The 16,496-nt window shown below is 44.5% G+C and overlaps 2 protein-coding genes across 2 annotated transcripts in view; one reads left to right on the top strand and one right to left on the bottom strand.

Moving 5' to 3' along the window:
- The window catches only part of vegfc (vascular endothelial growth factor c), a 93,139-nt gene that overhangs the window by 44,750 nt on the left and 31,893 nt on the right, over positions 1-16,496 (bottom strand). The window lies entirely within an intron of this gene.
- On the top strand, positions 11,392-15,524 carry LOC308281523 (ATP-binding cassette sub-family E member 1-like; the record flags this gene model as incomplete). Its single annotated transcript, XM_080721741.1, has 2 exons — positions 11,392-11,437; positions 13,792-15,524. The coding sequence occupies 2 exons, from the start codon at positions 11,392-11,394 to the stop codon at positions 15,522-15,524; spliced, it is 1,779 nt and encodes a 592-aa protein (XP_080577867.1).

Raw genomic sequence — 16,496 nt, forward strand, 5'->3', positions numbered from 1 at the left:
ATTCCATTTTTTTTTCCTCAAAAATGTCTATGGTTTCTTGGGCTGGATATGGCAGCCTGGAACGGTTGTTCAAGTGCAGCTAAACTTGACATAATACAATAAACGTGCCACAATTAACAATAATGCATTGCACCTGTGCAGCTGACCTGCAGAACCTGGGAATATACCATTCTGTCAAGATGGGGAGAATACAAGTGTGGAGAATATAATTATAATACCTTGTTAAAGTGACCATTTTGTTACATTTTGCATTTGTAATTATTTTAATGTAATTTAACAACATAATAACCAGCACAGATAGACAAAGAGACATTCATGGATTTATATTTTAAAGTAACTTGTATTCTGTCCCCCTGGACCCAGGGTATGGCAGCTGCATACCCCTGCCATACCCAATTGACGCCCCTGGAGGCAGCCCCCGTGACCGACATCACCTCCTATTTCTGTTCCAACAACCTACTATTATGGTGCGAGAGCTTCGTTTTCCAAGTTCTAAAGATCAAAATCCCTCAAGACGCTTGTGGCGTTTCCCCACAACAATGCGTGTCGACTATCTGCGTAGTCTTTCTGATATATTTACAATGCAAAGGACATATTCGCACATCCACTCCGTTCAGATGCAGGTGCAAACTGCTCTTGCTCAGTAGCGCCAGTTTCCATTCAAATTGCCAGATGTTTTCGTCCGTACGGACCAAGAGTGAAGACACACAGAGCAAGAGCAGTGGGCATGATTTCTGTTAATGATATATTCACCAACAATGGCAAAACAAGTACTATAGTCCGGTTGGCAACCACTAATTAGCCTGTGTGTACTGTCCATTCCACATCCTTTACTGTGGATGGTCACACACTGAAATACTACACCATTTAAGTTACATGAAGGATATGTATCCTTTAAAGGAGTACCGGTAGTTCACCCCAAAATGACTTTTTTTCTATTGATTACTCACACCATGGAGACTTGACTTCAAAATGTTGTTTTCTGTCACTTTCTTAAGACAATAATTTGATTACAATAATTGTATACCCATTGATTGCTCTTTTCCTGCACATTTCCTGCAAATGCGTTGTTCCACAGGGTTCTTTCCCTATTTTTCCTTTCTATCTTTTATGGAGAATGGAGCATATTTTTGCAGAAACCCGCAAATGGCAAGAAACCACTCCATTACCATTGAAAAGCAGAATCTACCTTCATAGGTAGATGTGTCTATGGAGTTAACTATAATAGAGCCCCAGGTGTAGTTATAATATGCAAATGTATTCTCTGTGTATTTTTGGTTTCTTCCTGAAAGCTGAAAGCCTGAGTCAAAAGGCCCAATTGAAATACACTGATATAATGGAAACATAAGTTGCCAAACAGCCATAAAAGGCATGCACATCCTGAGCCATGTAGGCTGGGTGCTGGAGTTAATCAACAATAAAAGAAAGAAAAAGTCTGCACAACGATTTTACTGTTCCCAATATATAAAACATATAAAAACATTTTGGTAATCACAGTGTCTAGAGAGTCAGAGTCACTGAGTGACACGCAGCAAAGGTCCACACTACTCAGGAATGGAACCAGGGACATCAGAGTGCCTGTGTGGTAGGCGCCTTAACCACTCGGCAATATGAGCTCCCTCTCCCTTCGGTTTGTTCTTTTGAATATCATGTTAGAACATCTGTATTTGGACACAATGTTTGATTCCTTGGGACGACAAGACCTGTGGTGAGAGAAAGACAGAGCATCTTCCACCACTTGTCAGCGGCGAGGGCTTTTGTTCCTAACGAGGCAGTTGGTTTTACTGCTGAGTCTGTGCTTTTCTTCACAGCGTAAGTTGTCAAAGCTTTCAGCCCTGACAACTCCCACAGGAAGAAAAATAAGCTCTCCGTAGCTCCTGATCTGGTGCCATGAGGCCATGACTGCAGGTGGAATCTGAGAAGATGTCTTTCCACAATGTGATTCACTACAGAAAAATAACAAGTCCCACCGCAAATGATTAGTTGTTAAAACTTTCAATTCCCTGGAGGTTATAAATTAAGAAATGAAGATTATATAATATTACATACATGACATGTATTCTCAGATTGCTAAACTTGCTGATCTTACAATGCATTGCAATGCATTGGCGTTTTTGTTAAGTGGCAAATTAGCATGTCAGCTTAAAACTAAACTCCTGTGCTGCTGAATGTGAGTGAGTCTTTGTTGTCACATCACTCACAGTGGGTGAAATAAGAGAGAATACACAATAACACAGTGTTTAACACTTCAAATGGCCTTAACTCTGAGACCACTGCGTTGATAGAGGTTTAGATTTGAAGCCAGTATATATATATATATATATATATATATATATATATATATATATATATATATATATATATATAAAATGCTCTTTAAAAAGAGCATTGATCAAAAAATTACATATCTTCATGTGCATGGTGGCAAGGCCTAATGTTTATTCAGCAGTCTGATGGTTGCTAGGCAAGGTAAAAAAAAGAAGAAAAAAAACATCCCTTAATACGTGTTTCTCCTAGTGCCAAAGCAGGATCCCTGCTTCACTTCCCACGTCAAGTGTTAGCTGCCCAAAGAGGAGTAGAGAACAAAAAAGGCTGTTATGGCGGCTTATGTTTTACTTGTGCCGAAACAGGATCCCTGCATGATTTCCCATGTCACTGTTAGCTGCCCAGCTTTTCTTTGTTTGTATGATGGTTCTTTGAATGGTGGCTGAACACAACCTGTATTCAACCTTTTCCTTGAATAAAAGCACAAAAGTTTTGGCATCATGAGTATTAAAACATAGGGATTATTTGGTCAATGTGAGTTACCATACCAGGTAACTTCAAATAATTGTAGTATAGTAGTATACTCAAGGAAGGTTAAATAACTCAAAATTGTATTTAAGTACAGTACTTGAGTAAAGGTACATTCCAGCATATAGCTTGCAGTGTGCAGGAATAAAATGACTGATAGTCTGATATCTCACTGCAAGCAAGTCCAAGTCCCTGGAATCCTCATTTTTCCAACCCTGTTTCACTCACTCTATAAATAAGCCTTATACTCTTCAGGGGTGGAAAGCAACAAAGTCCACTTACTGTACTTAAGTACAGTTTAGAGGTACTTTCTCTCTCTCTCTCTCTCTCTCTCTCTCTCTCTCTCTCTCTCTCTCTCTCTCTCTCTCTCTCTCTCTCTCTCTGTAAATCAAAGCTCTCAGCTTTGTCTGTGTGATTGAATCTTAAATGGACATATGTGCATACATAAGGAGGATGTTATTCATATAAAATTGCAACATACTGTAGGTCTACTCAAGTTGTCAGGGTCTTAGAACCACTGAGACCCTGACAGCGGAATTGTGACGTTAAAGAAGGGAGATAACAGCGCGTGAGTATCCCGTTCAGTGAATCTCCACTCTGCTGTAGTATTGACAAATCGGGGGGGAACTTCAGATGACTCATTTCTCGTCAAGACGTACTGTACTGTACAGCAAGGTCTTGGAACGGCGGCCTTCTCTTGTAAATCAAAGCTCTCAGCCTTTGCGTGTATCTGTGATTGAATCTCAAATGGAAAATATTAACAAGCACATACTGTAAGGAGGATGCTGTTGAAATAAAATCGCAAGGTCCGTGTAATGAAAACATTTGAGACGGCGCATTCTCACAACCAAGGAGGCAAAGGGGTGGTGGCTTTTAATGGATTTGACCAAATGTTTGACGTGTCGGGGCACCCGCCTCGGCACATGTTGACTGGGAGGGTGGGGGTGATATACGATTCTGTTCCTATCGGGACGTAACTCGAACAGTGCTGAGTCGGCCGAGGCGGACTTCGCAACATTAGTCACAGCATCTCCCTCACCTCAAGGCTCCCTCTGCGGTGCCTCTCGTGGCTCAGGTCCAGAGCATTCTAGCAATGCGGAAGCGACCGGGAGAGATGACAGATGACACGAAGGGGGATCACTATCACGTCAAATGTTTTCTGATTGGTCACATTTGTCCCATGCATTCATTATAATATTGTGGTGCCAGGATATGTTGTTTGAGAACAACTGGTCTAGATAGCAGATCCTTAACGCTAAAAAAGAGAGGGTGAGAGTGTGAGAGTGTCCCGTTCGTTCAGCGAATCTTCACTCACTTAGTGTTGTCGAATTGGGGGAACTTTCGGATGACAAATCGACATAGCGGGGTCTTGGAACGGCGACCCTCTCTTGTAAATCAAAGCTCTCAGCTTTGCGTGTCTGCATGAGATACTCTGTGTGATTGAATCTTTAACGGAAATATGTACATACTGTAATGCACATAAGGAGGATGTTGGTTGAGGGAACATATGATTTGCCAAAAAATAGCTGATCTACAAGCTCACAAGCTTGTAGATCGGCTATTTTTTGGCAAAGACATTTGATAGAGAGTGAAAAAAAGACTGTATCAAGTATGTATATTATAAGTACCTTTTACCAATTATAGAGGGTTTAAATGGTACCGGATATGCAGCTTGGCAAATAAAAGGTGAATTGATCCCAGTGCACGGAGGACAATATCACGATAAAGTAAATCTCCACGATACGATTATCCTGAGTGATTTTTTTCCCGTGATAAACGATAATATCGTCCCATCCCTACATGAAATCGGGGGGAACTTTCAGATGACTAATTTCTCGTCAACAAGACGTACTGTGCTGCGGGTCTTGGAACGGCCTCTTTCACTCTTGTAAATCACAGCTCTCAGCTCTGCGTTCCTGACTGTGTGATTGTCTCTCTGCTAGAAGTCTGTTACTGTACAATATATCTTCTCCTTGTTCCTTGGAGCCAGTCAGCAGAATTCCAGATGCTGAGATTGGATCCGACGGCACCAGAGTCCGACTGCTCCTTGCCCGGAATCATCCTGCGTCGACAACACAGAAATCCTGCTCTTTTCTCTCTCTCTCTCTCTCTCTCTCTCTCTCTCTCTCTCTCTCTCTCTCTCTCTCTCTCTCGTTCCCAGTTCGATTCAAAACCCCTGTTAGTGGTATATGCAGTGGCACATAGAACAGATATGTTTTATGTTTTGCGAAACAGGACACATGCACATATGCACACACGCACGCATGCACACACACACACACACACACACACACGCACGCACGCATGCACAAACACACACACACACACACACACACACACACACACACACACACACACACACACACACACACACACACGCGCACACACACACACACATACACACGCAGACTCACACACGCACACCAGCGATGAGGCATGTGACATCTAATGAACAAATGATATGTTACAGACCTTGGATACAACAAGTACTGGTTTAGGTTCAGGGTAGACTGGGCATCTGGCATACTGGGCATAATATGCCCGGTGGGCCGACTATACAAGTGGGCCTGTGGGCCCTTTTTCTTTCTTGTTTTTATTTTTTTTACAATCAAGTGGAGAGGGCCAATCCTTCAGTAGCACCGGCCCACAGAGCAGAGAGACATCACATGATTGGCCCACTGGCATGTCTATCATGTGAATATTGGCCTAGTTAGTAGACCAATCACAGGGTAGTGTGGCCCAGGAGTCCCACCCAAACTTTTTAACAGCTGGTACAAGCCCACAACGCATAGACACTTGGGCTTGTAGATCTGCTATGTTCGGTTCGCACCGGTTATGCCAGGCCCAAATTCATGTCCTAGTCCAGCCCTGTTTAGGTTTTGCGTAATGCGTTAGCCACTAGCTATACTTCAGCACTCGTTACATTGATCTGTGACGTTGCAGACGCGCCGTCGTATGGCAAATAGGCAAATAAATAGCCAAACGACAGACGTTGTGACACACTGTGAACACTGTGAGCTTGTAGATTGGGTGCTTTTGTGATTTTTGAAAGGAAGAAGACAAGGAGAAGACATGGAATCATTTTTGCAACTTTCACCTACAGTACAAAGACATGGCCAAGGTTTAAAGTAGTTTGATTGATTGAAGTATAAATCAGGGTGACCCCCTCTCTCTCTCTCTCTCTCTCTCTCTCTCTCTCTCTCTCTCTGTATCTATATGAGATTCCATATCAGTTCAAGGGCAGACCATCAACTGTATAATGTTCCTACCAAGGACAGACAGAAGAAGACAGATGATGATGGGTTATTCCTATGGACAGCCACATGATCTATATGTGTGCTTCCCCTGAGAGTCAGGGTTAGAGGTATAACTCAAACATAATCTCTATATCATTCGACAAAATGTAATTAATACGGCTTGATGTTGCCAGCGGCCATAATAAATGAAATCATTTAATCTCATTATTCTTTTTTTTCCTGGAGGTCACGGCCTAACATTACATTACTGTATCTTTTTCATGAGAATTTCTTTGTATGTTTTGGAATTTGACCAAAGATGAATAAAAAAAACTAAGACGAACATGTGTGTGTGTGTGTGTGTGTGTGTGTGTGTGTGTGCGTGCGTGCGTGCGTGCGTGCGTGCGTGCGTGCGTGCGTGCGTGCGTGCGTGCGTGCGTGCGTGCGTGAGTGTGTGTGTGTGTGTGTGTGTGTGTGCGCGCGTGCGTGTGATCACACTGATCTCCTGTGCGATTGGCTGACATCATGAGAAAAGAGTTGCTTTCTATGTCCTGATTGTATTACTATATTTCCATGAATATTTCTCAAAACAAGCCAGTTTGGTTGTGAGGCTTACGTAAACAATGTGATGAATACTGGGAAGTGGAAAAGTAACTAAGTACATTTAAGTATTGTGCTGAGGTATACATTCTGTATGCACTGTACGCAGGCACGCACACGCCACACACACGCAAACTCACAATATATCGGCGAGATGGCAAGTGCCCAATAGAGCTGGGATACCCGACCGAAATCCGACGGGACCCGACAAGCCCGACGGGCTCGGGCTCGGGTCGGACGCATTTTCACAATTAATTGTCGGACGTCGATTCGGGTCGGACATAATTTTGATTCATAGAAAATAAAGTGTAAAACGATACAACTATCGTCTCTGTGTGTGCTATTTCCTTGTCTTTCTGGTGCACTGCACGTGACTACGCTCAGTGCGTTGTCTTGACAACCATGCACATGTTCATGGGGAAAAGGAAGGAGTGTCATATGTGACAGAGAACAAACAAACAAACAGATACACACGAGAAGAAAAAGCGAATGAGTGAGAGATAATGTTGCCGCAGCCGAGATAAAAGTTAACTTGTCTACGGGAAAGTTTAAAGCAATTGAAAACGAAAGAGGGAAATCAGCGGTATGGACGCATTTCAACGTAGTTGTCAACGCAGACATAATTAAAAAGTCCGATGTTGAATGTAGCCTAAGCCTAAAACCTATCAACCATAATGGTTGGATTAATAATAGTTTTTGATTAAGAAATACGGCCAAGGCCGCTGTTACGTGGACTGGAGTTTGTGGACGCTGGATATTAAAAGCAGATGTCAGATTCGTCTATGCTGGTAAGACTGAATACATTTTGATATTGATTGAACTGTGAAAAAGGTTTGTGTGTGAATACTTTATTAACAGTTTGTAAAAGAGGATTTTAAGTGTGTGACTGCAGCGAGTCACTGACTGGCTGCAGTCAGACCAGAGTCACCAGACGCGCAGTGCACGTTATACTGCGCTACTTAGTGCAACGTAGCCTACTTATGTAATTTTAAAACTAGTAAAACACTTTCACAAGCCACAATGTGGCTTAATATTATTAAGGGTAACAAACAGGCAGGCTGCATGCACTCACTGCACATTATAACACGTTTGCTAGTGAGTGTAAATCAGTGGCTTCCTCAAAGAAAAAGAAACGAGGCGAAAAAGCGTTGAAAACATAAGGTTCGGGCCTCGGCTCGGGTCGGACGCTTTTTCATCATTAATGCTCGGACGTCGACTCGGGTCGGACAGAAAACTGTCGGACACAGGTTCGGGTCGGACAGAAAAAATGGGCCCGATCCCAGCTCTAGTGCCCAACCATAACTATAGCATGTCTGTAGCAGCAGGCCATAAGATTTACACACATCATCCAAACATACCACAACAAAGATCACATTTAACCAGTGGAGACCAGTTTTCAAATAAATGTAGTGGCGTAAAAGTACAATATTTGGATCCGAGATGTAGTGGAGTAGAAGTAAAGGTATTGGAAATTGGAAATACTCCAGAAAAGTACAAAATTGTACAAAAGTACAGTACTTATTAAGTAAATCTTAGTTACTTTACATCACTGGACAGGAGGGTGTGGAGGGCAGCGATTTCTTGAGTCCAGAGTTGGACCGCACTCTCACATCACATGTGTAGCGTATGAGTGGCTCTGCCTCTGCCTAATGACCAGGGGTCATTGCCATGTTGGCTTGTGGTGGATATTTTAGTGAAAATGAATTATTATTATTATTTTTTGCCACGGACAAGGCCAAGTCTTTGCCACAGACTCATTTGTCCGTGTACGGACATATTGATGACCCCTGCTAATGACCAAAAGCCTAATATCTCCCCCACCGGCCAAGGCTAGGCTAGATGACATGTTTGCTTTCCAAACAGGGAGACCTGGGTTAGATTCCTGGGCATTAAGCACATGCCAGGCATGACATGCGTGTATTTGTCTGTGAGATGTAATAGAGCACAAGTACTACCGTAAAGTAGGGATGGGACGATATGAACATTTCATATCACGATTATTGTGACAAAAGAAATCGCGATTTACGATATTATCATGATAATCCAAAATCCATTATCCTGGGGCGGAACATTTGCCCCAAAAAATAGCAGAACTGGGCGCCTGGTGGCCTAGTGGACCAGGCGCATACCATATAGGCATTGCCATTTCGGCATCAATGCCTGTCGGCGTTGCCGGTTCGATTCCCGATCCGAGCAACCTTTGCCGCATGTACACTCCCTGTCTCTTCCCCATTTCCTGTCAGTCTACTGTCCTATCCAATAAAGCCCAAAAACAAATCTTAAAAAAAAAAAAAAAAAAAAGCAGATCTAAAAGCTCATGACGCGTTGTGAGTTGTAGATCGGCTATTTTTTGGCAAAGACATTTGATAGAGTGTGAAAAAAAGACTGTATCAAGTACGTATATAATGAGTACCTTTTACCAATTATAGAGGGTTTAAGTGGTACCGGATTTGCAGCTCGGCAAATAAAAGGTGAATTGATCCCAGTGCATGGCGGAGGACGATATCACAATAAATGTAATCTCCACGATACGATTATCGTGAGTGTTTTTAATCACGATAAACGATAACAACGCGTATCGTACCATCCTTACCGTAAAGTACTGAAAACATACTTTGGTAAATATACTTTATACTGTCCAACCCAATGGATACAACACGCCATCTATCAGATCGAATGTCTCTTTACTGTAACACAGACATAGGCCAGACAACTAATGCTTTAACCTGTTGATCTCTTCCAAATGAGTTTGGGCCATGCTGTCAGTGACGGATCCGCTGGGGATGAGGATTTACAAGGACGGGTGTTTGATCTTGCTCTGCGCGAGACGCCTGGAAAGCGTCCAGGGCCGCTGACCTCCCTGGCAGTCTGTGCTCTCTCTGGCTTGTTTTCCAGCTCTCGGGAAAATGATGGCTTTACATTCACAACATCAAATACGGAGCCCGTCACACAGATCAAGAGGATAACCGACTGTACTACGGGGTGATCCGTCCGCTTAAACCACATGAACCCCTATAGCGTGAATGAACATACAGTAGTGTGGTCTACATGCGATCCACAGCGCGGTACATCGGCTAGTTTCGGCAACAGCATTTGTTAGAGGGAAATGCAAACAGACCTAGTGAGTCCCAGGGGATCAATTAAGTCAGTGTTTCTTAACTCATTTCTAGCCGATCCCGAGAATACTCGTGAAAAATACTCGAGTATTTAGAGTGCCGATCCCGAGTATACTCGCGAAAAGTACTGTATATAGAGTAGCGCTGGCGTTCTTACCCTAGGGTCCGTTGGAAACGATTGGCACGATTGGACTCGCAGATTCATCATCATCACGGATGCACGTGCACAAAATAGTAATCCCTTAACATGGAGGCCGACGGCCGATCTCATCTTTAATGTCCATTATCTCCAAACAACACTTTTAAAGCCAAGGATGGCATTAGATTCTCGCTACAAAAACATAACAACAAAGGCATCGATCGGCCATTTTAGAAATCACATGGTGTGACGACCGCTCCCGTTGTATGATGTCATGACGTCAACCCGGAAGTATTTACGCAATGGACTTCTGGCCTTCAAAATAAGACAATGGAGCGTAATGGAGCCCTGCGAGCGGCACGCTACACATTTAACCCGTTCATGTCTGGAGCACTAAATGGGTTAAAAGGGGGTTCCATGAGGGGACCGATTAAGAACTGAGGCTTATTCTACAAATGTTGCCGAAGGCTGCATTCACACTAAAGAGTGATATACCCTCTCCTTGTCATTTGAGAATGAGGGGGGGAGGGAGTCGTCCAAGTTCATTCTCAATGGAAGTCACACGGTTTCATGCCTCTTCCAAGCCTCTTGGCTTGAATCAAGTTTGATTGAGCCGGTGTGAATGTAATGCATTAGAAGTGCTTTGGATAAAGAATATATGAATGCACCGCTATCAAAACTCCTAAATGGAGCGCACACACAAAATCAATCAAGTTGATTCAGATTTACATTCCATTTAAGTATAGTGGTTAATAGGACAGGGAAAGCTTACTGAATGAAATATGCTGTATACAAAATGTTCATGTGCATTCTGTTGAAGACTAGAGATGGGGCTGAAAGGTCAAAAGAAACCGCCTAGAATCTTTGTGAATGAATCTCTCTTGCATGCTTTTGGACACTGTGGAGGGCTTCCAAACTGGCCCAAAAAGCAGTGAAATAAATTCAAGAAAAAGGAATGCAAGGAAAATTATTTAATTGCGCTATAAAGCAGTGTATGACCCATGGTCATGGAATGTGGGTCATGACTGCGACAACAAGATCACGGATACAAATGGCCGCAACGAGTTTTCTCAGGCGGGTGGCTGGCGTTTCCCTTAGGGGTTATGGCGAAAAGCTCAGTCACCCAGGAGAGGTTCTGCTCCTTCTCTTGGAAAGGAGCCAGTTGAGGTGGACGTCAAGTGCAGATGCCACCTTAGCATCTCCCCAGAGAGGTATTTTGTGCACGTCGTGTGCATGTGTGCGTGTGTGTTTGGATGAAGCCTTCCTGTGAGCTTGTAGATACGCTAATTTCACTAGGTTGGGTTCTGGGGAGACATAGACTTTTCCTTTTGGGTCTCAACTAAAAAATGTGGGAACCACTGGGATAAAGGATAGCGGATTATTACACTTATAGGGTATATTGGGAAAAAAAACATCTAAGCACTCCTTATACCAGTGTATTTTCCACATACTGAATCAGAGTCTATGAACCATCTGGTGCAGACGAACAGGTGAAGGGGAAAACAAAATGCTGAAGGTTGAATGGGAGCTCCATTTCTCCCCGTCCACAGATGGTAGAGCGCTTTACCGTGCAGACGTGGAAAAAGACCTGTCGGATATTCAGACCGCAGACATGAAGGGGAAAAAGGAGGGGAAACCCAATGGGCTTCTGAAGCCAGCGATATTGTTCCATTAGAGCCACACGAGAAAGTAGTAAATATAATTTTATACGTTGTGCTCACCTGCTGCGCATTAGGCATTAGGTTGCATTAGGTTTCATGTGCCGGCCAATGTAAAACAAAAATCTCCCCTGAGGTCTAATACTGTGTTTTATTATCTAATAATAAGTATAACAGTAGGAGAAATGCATAAATCAGCCGCAGATTTGATATGGGTTGGATTATATTATATTGTGGATTCGTGGCTGTCTGGCAGAAACCTTGTATCTCCAAACTTTTAATTTTTGTGCTTTTTTCTCAGTGCTTGGTTCAAGTCCCGTTCCCGACGATCTATGCTGCATGTCTCTCGCATCTCACTCCCTGTTTCCTGTCAATCGCTACTTTACACTTAAGGCAGAAAAGACCCCAAAATATATGAAGACAAACAAAAAAGTATTGAAAGCTACATGCTATAGGAGAGTTTGTTAAGGAACAGGGTTCTCTCCATCTCTTTAACAAACAGAAACATACATTATTCAGGTGGGTTGCCAATTTCAGCCAATCAGGAGAAAATAGGCCTATTTTCAGCTCACTTCCTTGTCATCACTTCCAATTTCACTTCATTCTGATTGGATAAAATTGGTATCCCGACCTGAAAGAAATATTTCCTGTGTACTACACACCTTGGAGAGATAGGGATAAACCTGTTATTGAACATATCTTACAATAAATGTGAGAAGTCTCTGCGTGCGTGCGTGCGTGCGTGCGTGCGTGCGTGCGTGCGTGTATGTAATCTGCATATCTCGAGAACCGTTCGTCCCACCGATTTGGCACGTGCGTTCCCCGCCATGGCACGGAGTGCAGTGCCCGGCCTCGCCCCGACCCGATGAGCGGTTTTCCGGAACAGGCGCAAAACGTTCGGATTCTCTGTAGGCGGAGCTGATGTCTGACATCAGGGTTTTCCGGAACCGGCACTGTGTCTACAGAGATCTCCATATATGGGCATGAAATAGACGCAGACAGACAGATACAGATATCTCCATATATGGGCATAAATGGACACAGGCAAACAGATGGTCAACACGGTTCCTATGACAACAGACACAAGAGGAACCGGCACAAGCGCTGACTCATTGCGATATCACTTCTGCTGACACATTCTGACATCACTCCTGTGCAAATAGACGATTCCTCTGCACTTTCACTTTGCACTCTAGGTCAAGTATGCGTAGCTGCTGTCTGACATCAGTGTTTTCCGAAACCGGCACAAAAGGCTCTGACATCACGTATGCCACATGAGTCAACACAGACTTCGGCACGCGCGTTTCCCGCCGCAACGACCCGATATGCGGTTTTCCGGAACCGCCGTGAAAGTTTCTGAATCTCCGTATACGGAGCTGATGTCTGACATCAGATCTCCATAAACTGGCATAAATGGACGCAGACAAACAGATACAGATATCTCGATATATGGGCATAAATGGACACAGGCAAACAGATGATCAAAACAGGTCCTATGACAACAGGTATAATGGAGTTTGCATTAAAGGGTGGGGCATTCATTCCCTATTTACATCGTTCCCAAGTAGGCCGGTCCTCGACTAGACGCTCGGCCGCCCGTCAGGCAGATACAGTGATCTCCATATATGGGCATAAAATGGACACAGGCAAACAGATGGTCAAAACAGGTCCTATGACAACAGGTATAATGGAGTTTGCATTAAAGGGTGGGGCATTCATTCCCTATTTACATCGTTCCCGAGTAGGCCGGTCCTCGACTAGACTCTCTGCCGACCGTCAGACAGATACAGAGATCTCCATATATGGGCATAAAATGGACACAGACAGAGAGATATCTCCATATACTGTATGGGCATAAATGGACACAGGCAAACAGATGGTCAAAACGGGTCCTGTGACAACAGGTATAATGGGGTTTGCATTAAAGGGTGGGGCATTCATTCCCTATTTACATCGTTCCCGAGTTGGCCAGGTTGCTGACTAGACGCTCGGGCGGCCGAGCTTCTAGTCTTACAATAAATGTGAGAAATCTCTGTGAGTATGTAAACCGCGTATCTCGAGAACCGTGCATCCCACAGGCTTCAGATTCGGCACACGTGTTCCCCGCCGCGGCGCGGAGTGCAGTGCTCAGCCTCGACCCGACCCGATGTGCGGATGTCCTAACCTGACTTGCGTCAGATGGTGGCAGTAGTGCGTAGGCTACCGCTCTACTTTACCGTCTGAGATCTCTCGGGCAGACTCGATGTAAGGGGCGGGACATTTTTGCTGTCCAGTGGTCCGAAATGATAAACTGTGCATAGAGGTCACTTCTCAGAGCAAAATCGTTTGGATTTCTGAATTCCTCTGCATCGGATGTGGAATTTGTGTAAAGAAATGTCCATTTGGGGCCTTGTCCATTGTCAACTTGCCCAGCAACCTGGAGAAAGAGACCACCCACAGATACTGTGCCAACTCTTTCAAGTTGCATAGGTTACCAATCCCCAGACCCGGCGAAGTATTGGGTCTGGTAGGAACTAACGGAATCGGGAAGTCTACAGCATTGAAGATCCTGGCTGGAAAACAGAAACCCAACCTAGGAAAGTTTGATAGCCCACCAGACTGGCAGGACATTATCTCCCACTTCCGAGGGTCAGAGCTCCAGAATTACTTCACCAAAATCCTAGAGGATGATCTCAAAGCTATTGTCAAGCCTCAGTACGTGGACCAGATCCCCAAGACTGTCAAGGGGAGCGTGGGAGCCATCCTGAGCAGGATGGATGACACAAAGACAAAGGCTGTGGTCTGCGAACAGCTTGATCTGACTCATCTCAGAGACAGAAATGTGGAGGACCTCTCAGGAGGGGAGCTGCAACGCTTCGCCTGCGCTGTCGTCTGCATCCAGAACGCTGACATCTTCATGTTTGACGAGCCGTCCAGTTATCTGGATGTAAAACAGCGTTTAAAAGCTGCTGCGACCATCCGCTCCCTCATCAGTCCAGACAGATACATCATTGTGGTGGAACATGACCTAAGTGTCCTGGACTACTTGTCAGATTTCATCTGTTGTCTGTATGGAGTACCCAGTGCTTACGGAGTGGTTACCATGCCCTTCAGCGTCAGGGAAGGCATCAACATTTTCCTGGATGGCTACGTACCCACAGAGAACTTGCGTTTCAGAGAGACGTCGCTAGTGTTCAAGTTGGCTGAGACAGCCAACGAGGAGGAGATAAAGAAGATGTGTCGTTACCAGTATCCTCACATGAAGAAGGATTTGGGAGACTTCAGCCTGGAGATTCTGGAGGGAGAGTTCACTGACTCTGAAATCATGGTCATGCTAGGAGAGAACGGAACGGGCAAAACAACGTTCATCAGAATGCTGGCCGGCCGTCTGAAACCAGATGAAGGAGGAGAAGTACCCATCCTGAATGTCAGCTACAAACCACAGAAGATCAGTCCCAAGTTCAAAGGCAGTGTGAGAGCTCTGATGCATGACAAGATCCGTGACTCCTACATGCACCCCCAGTTTGTCACAGATGTCATGAAACCAATGCAGATAGACAGCATCATCGACCAGGACATCCAGAAATTGTCTGGAGGTGAGTTGCAGAGAGTAGCCCTGACCTTATGTCTGGGTAAACCAGCTGATGTCTACCTGATTGACGAGCCTTCTGCCTATCTGGACTCAGAGCAACGTCTAATTGCTGCCAGGGTCATCAAGCGATTTATCTTCCATGCAAAGAAGACAGCCTTTGTGGTGGAACATGACTTCATCATGGCCACCTATCTGGCAGACCGCGTCATTGTGTTTGACGGTATTCCATCCATGAGCACAACTGCCAACACACCACAGACCTTACTCGCTGGCATGAACAGGTTCCTCTGTCAGCTGGAGATCACCTTCAGAAGAGACCCCAACAACTACAGACCAAGAATCAACAAGATGAATTCCATAAAGGACGCAGAGCAGAAGAAGAGTGGAAACTACTTCTTCCTGGATGACTAAACAGCCCGTTCTCTCCATGAAAGAGAGAGAGCTCATCCACTGTCCTTCAAACATGCCATCTACTTATGGAGGAAGTGTGAGGAAGAGGAGACGGGGGAGGGGTGTTTAAGCACAGTTCTAGCACACATGATTGACCCCATGCTAATTATTCATCATTAAGTGTGCTAGTGCTTAAATAAGACATTTTAGTGAGGGAACACAGAAACAGGCTGGGGAACAACAGCTTAAAAGAAACCCTTGTCTGTGCTGCTACAGACTGGGCTGAACAGTATCAACACACACACACGCACGCACGCACGCACGCACGCACGCACGTACATACGTCTACCCCCACCATAATCTTCAATAAATCTGGCAAAAGGCCAAAGACTTTCTCTGCGTGTTCTTAAAAACACCTGTGGCGACGACCACCTACCTTGAGCCACCCTAGTCAGCAACAAATGGTTGCTTCTGCTGACTCATTCTGACATCATTCCTGTGCAAATAAATAGTATGCGGAGCTGATGTCTGACATCAGGGTTATCCGGAACCGCTACTAGTAAGACACCTCAGGGTGCCATGCGACCTCTCCCTAAAAGGCGAGGTTGCGCCAATTCTTGGCCATCTGGCCAGTGATGTATATGGGACCAGTTACTCATATATGGAGACCCCTGCATAATAGTCAACAATGTTAAGTCAAAACATTACCAAATATGGGCATTCCCAGATACAGTATGTCCTTAATATTGATAACATAATGTCCTTAATATTAATAATATAGGAGTCTCCATATATGGGTATAAAATGTATGTTAATTAGTAAAGCCAAGCAGGGCCTTGGCGATTTAGGGCCTGGGTTTGATGCCTGGGGATCTCCATATATGGGCATAAGGGGGTACCCTAACATGGCATCATCTGGGAATGCCCATACTGTATATGGACATAAGCAGGGCCTTGGCAGGTTAGGGCCTGGGTTTGATGCCTGGGATCTCCA

The sequence above is a fragment of the Nannobrachium achirus genome (assembly GCF_963921795.1).
Source record: "Nannobrachium achirus genome assembly, chromosome: 3".
NCBI classification, from domain to species: Eukaryota; Metazoa; Chordata; class Actinopteri; order Myctophiformes; family Myctophidae; genus Nannobrachium; species Nannobrachium achirus.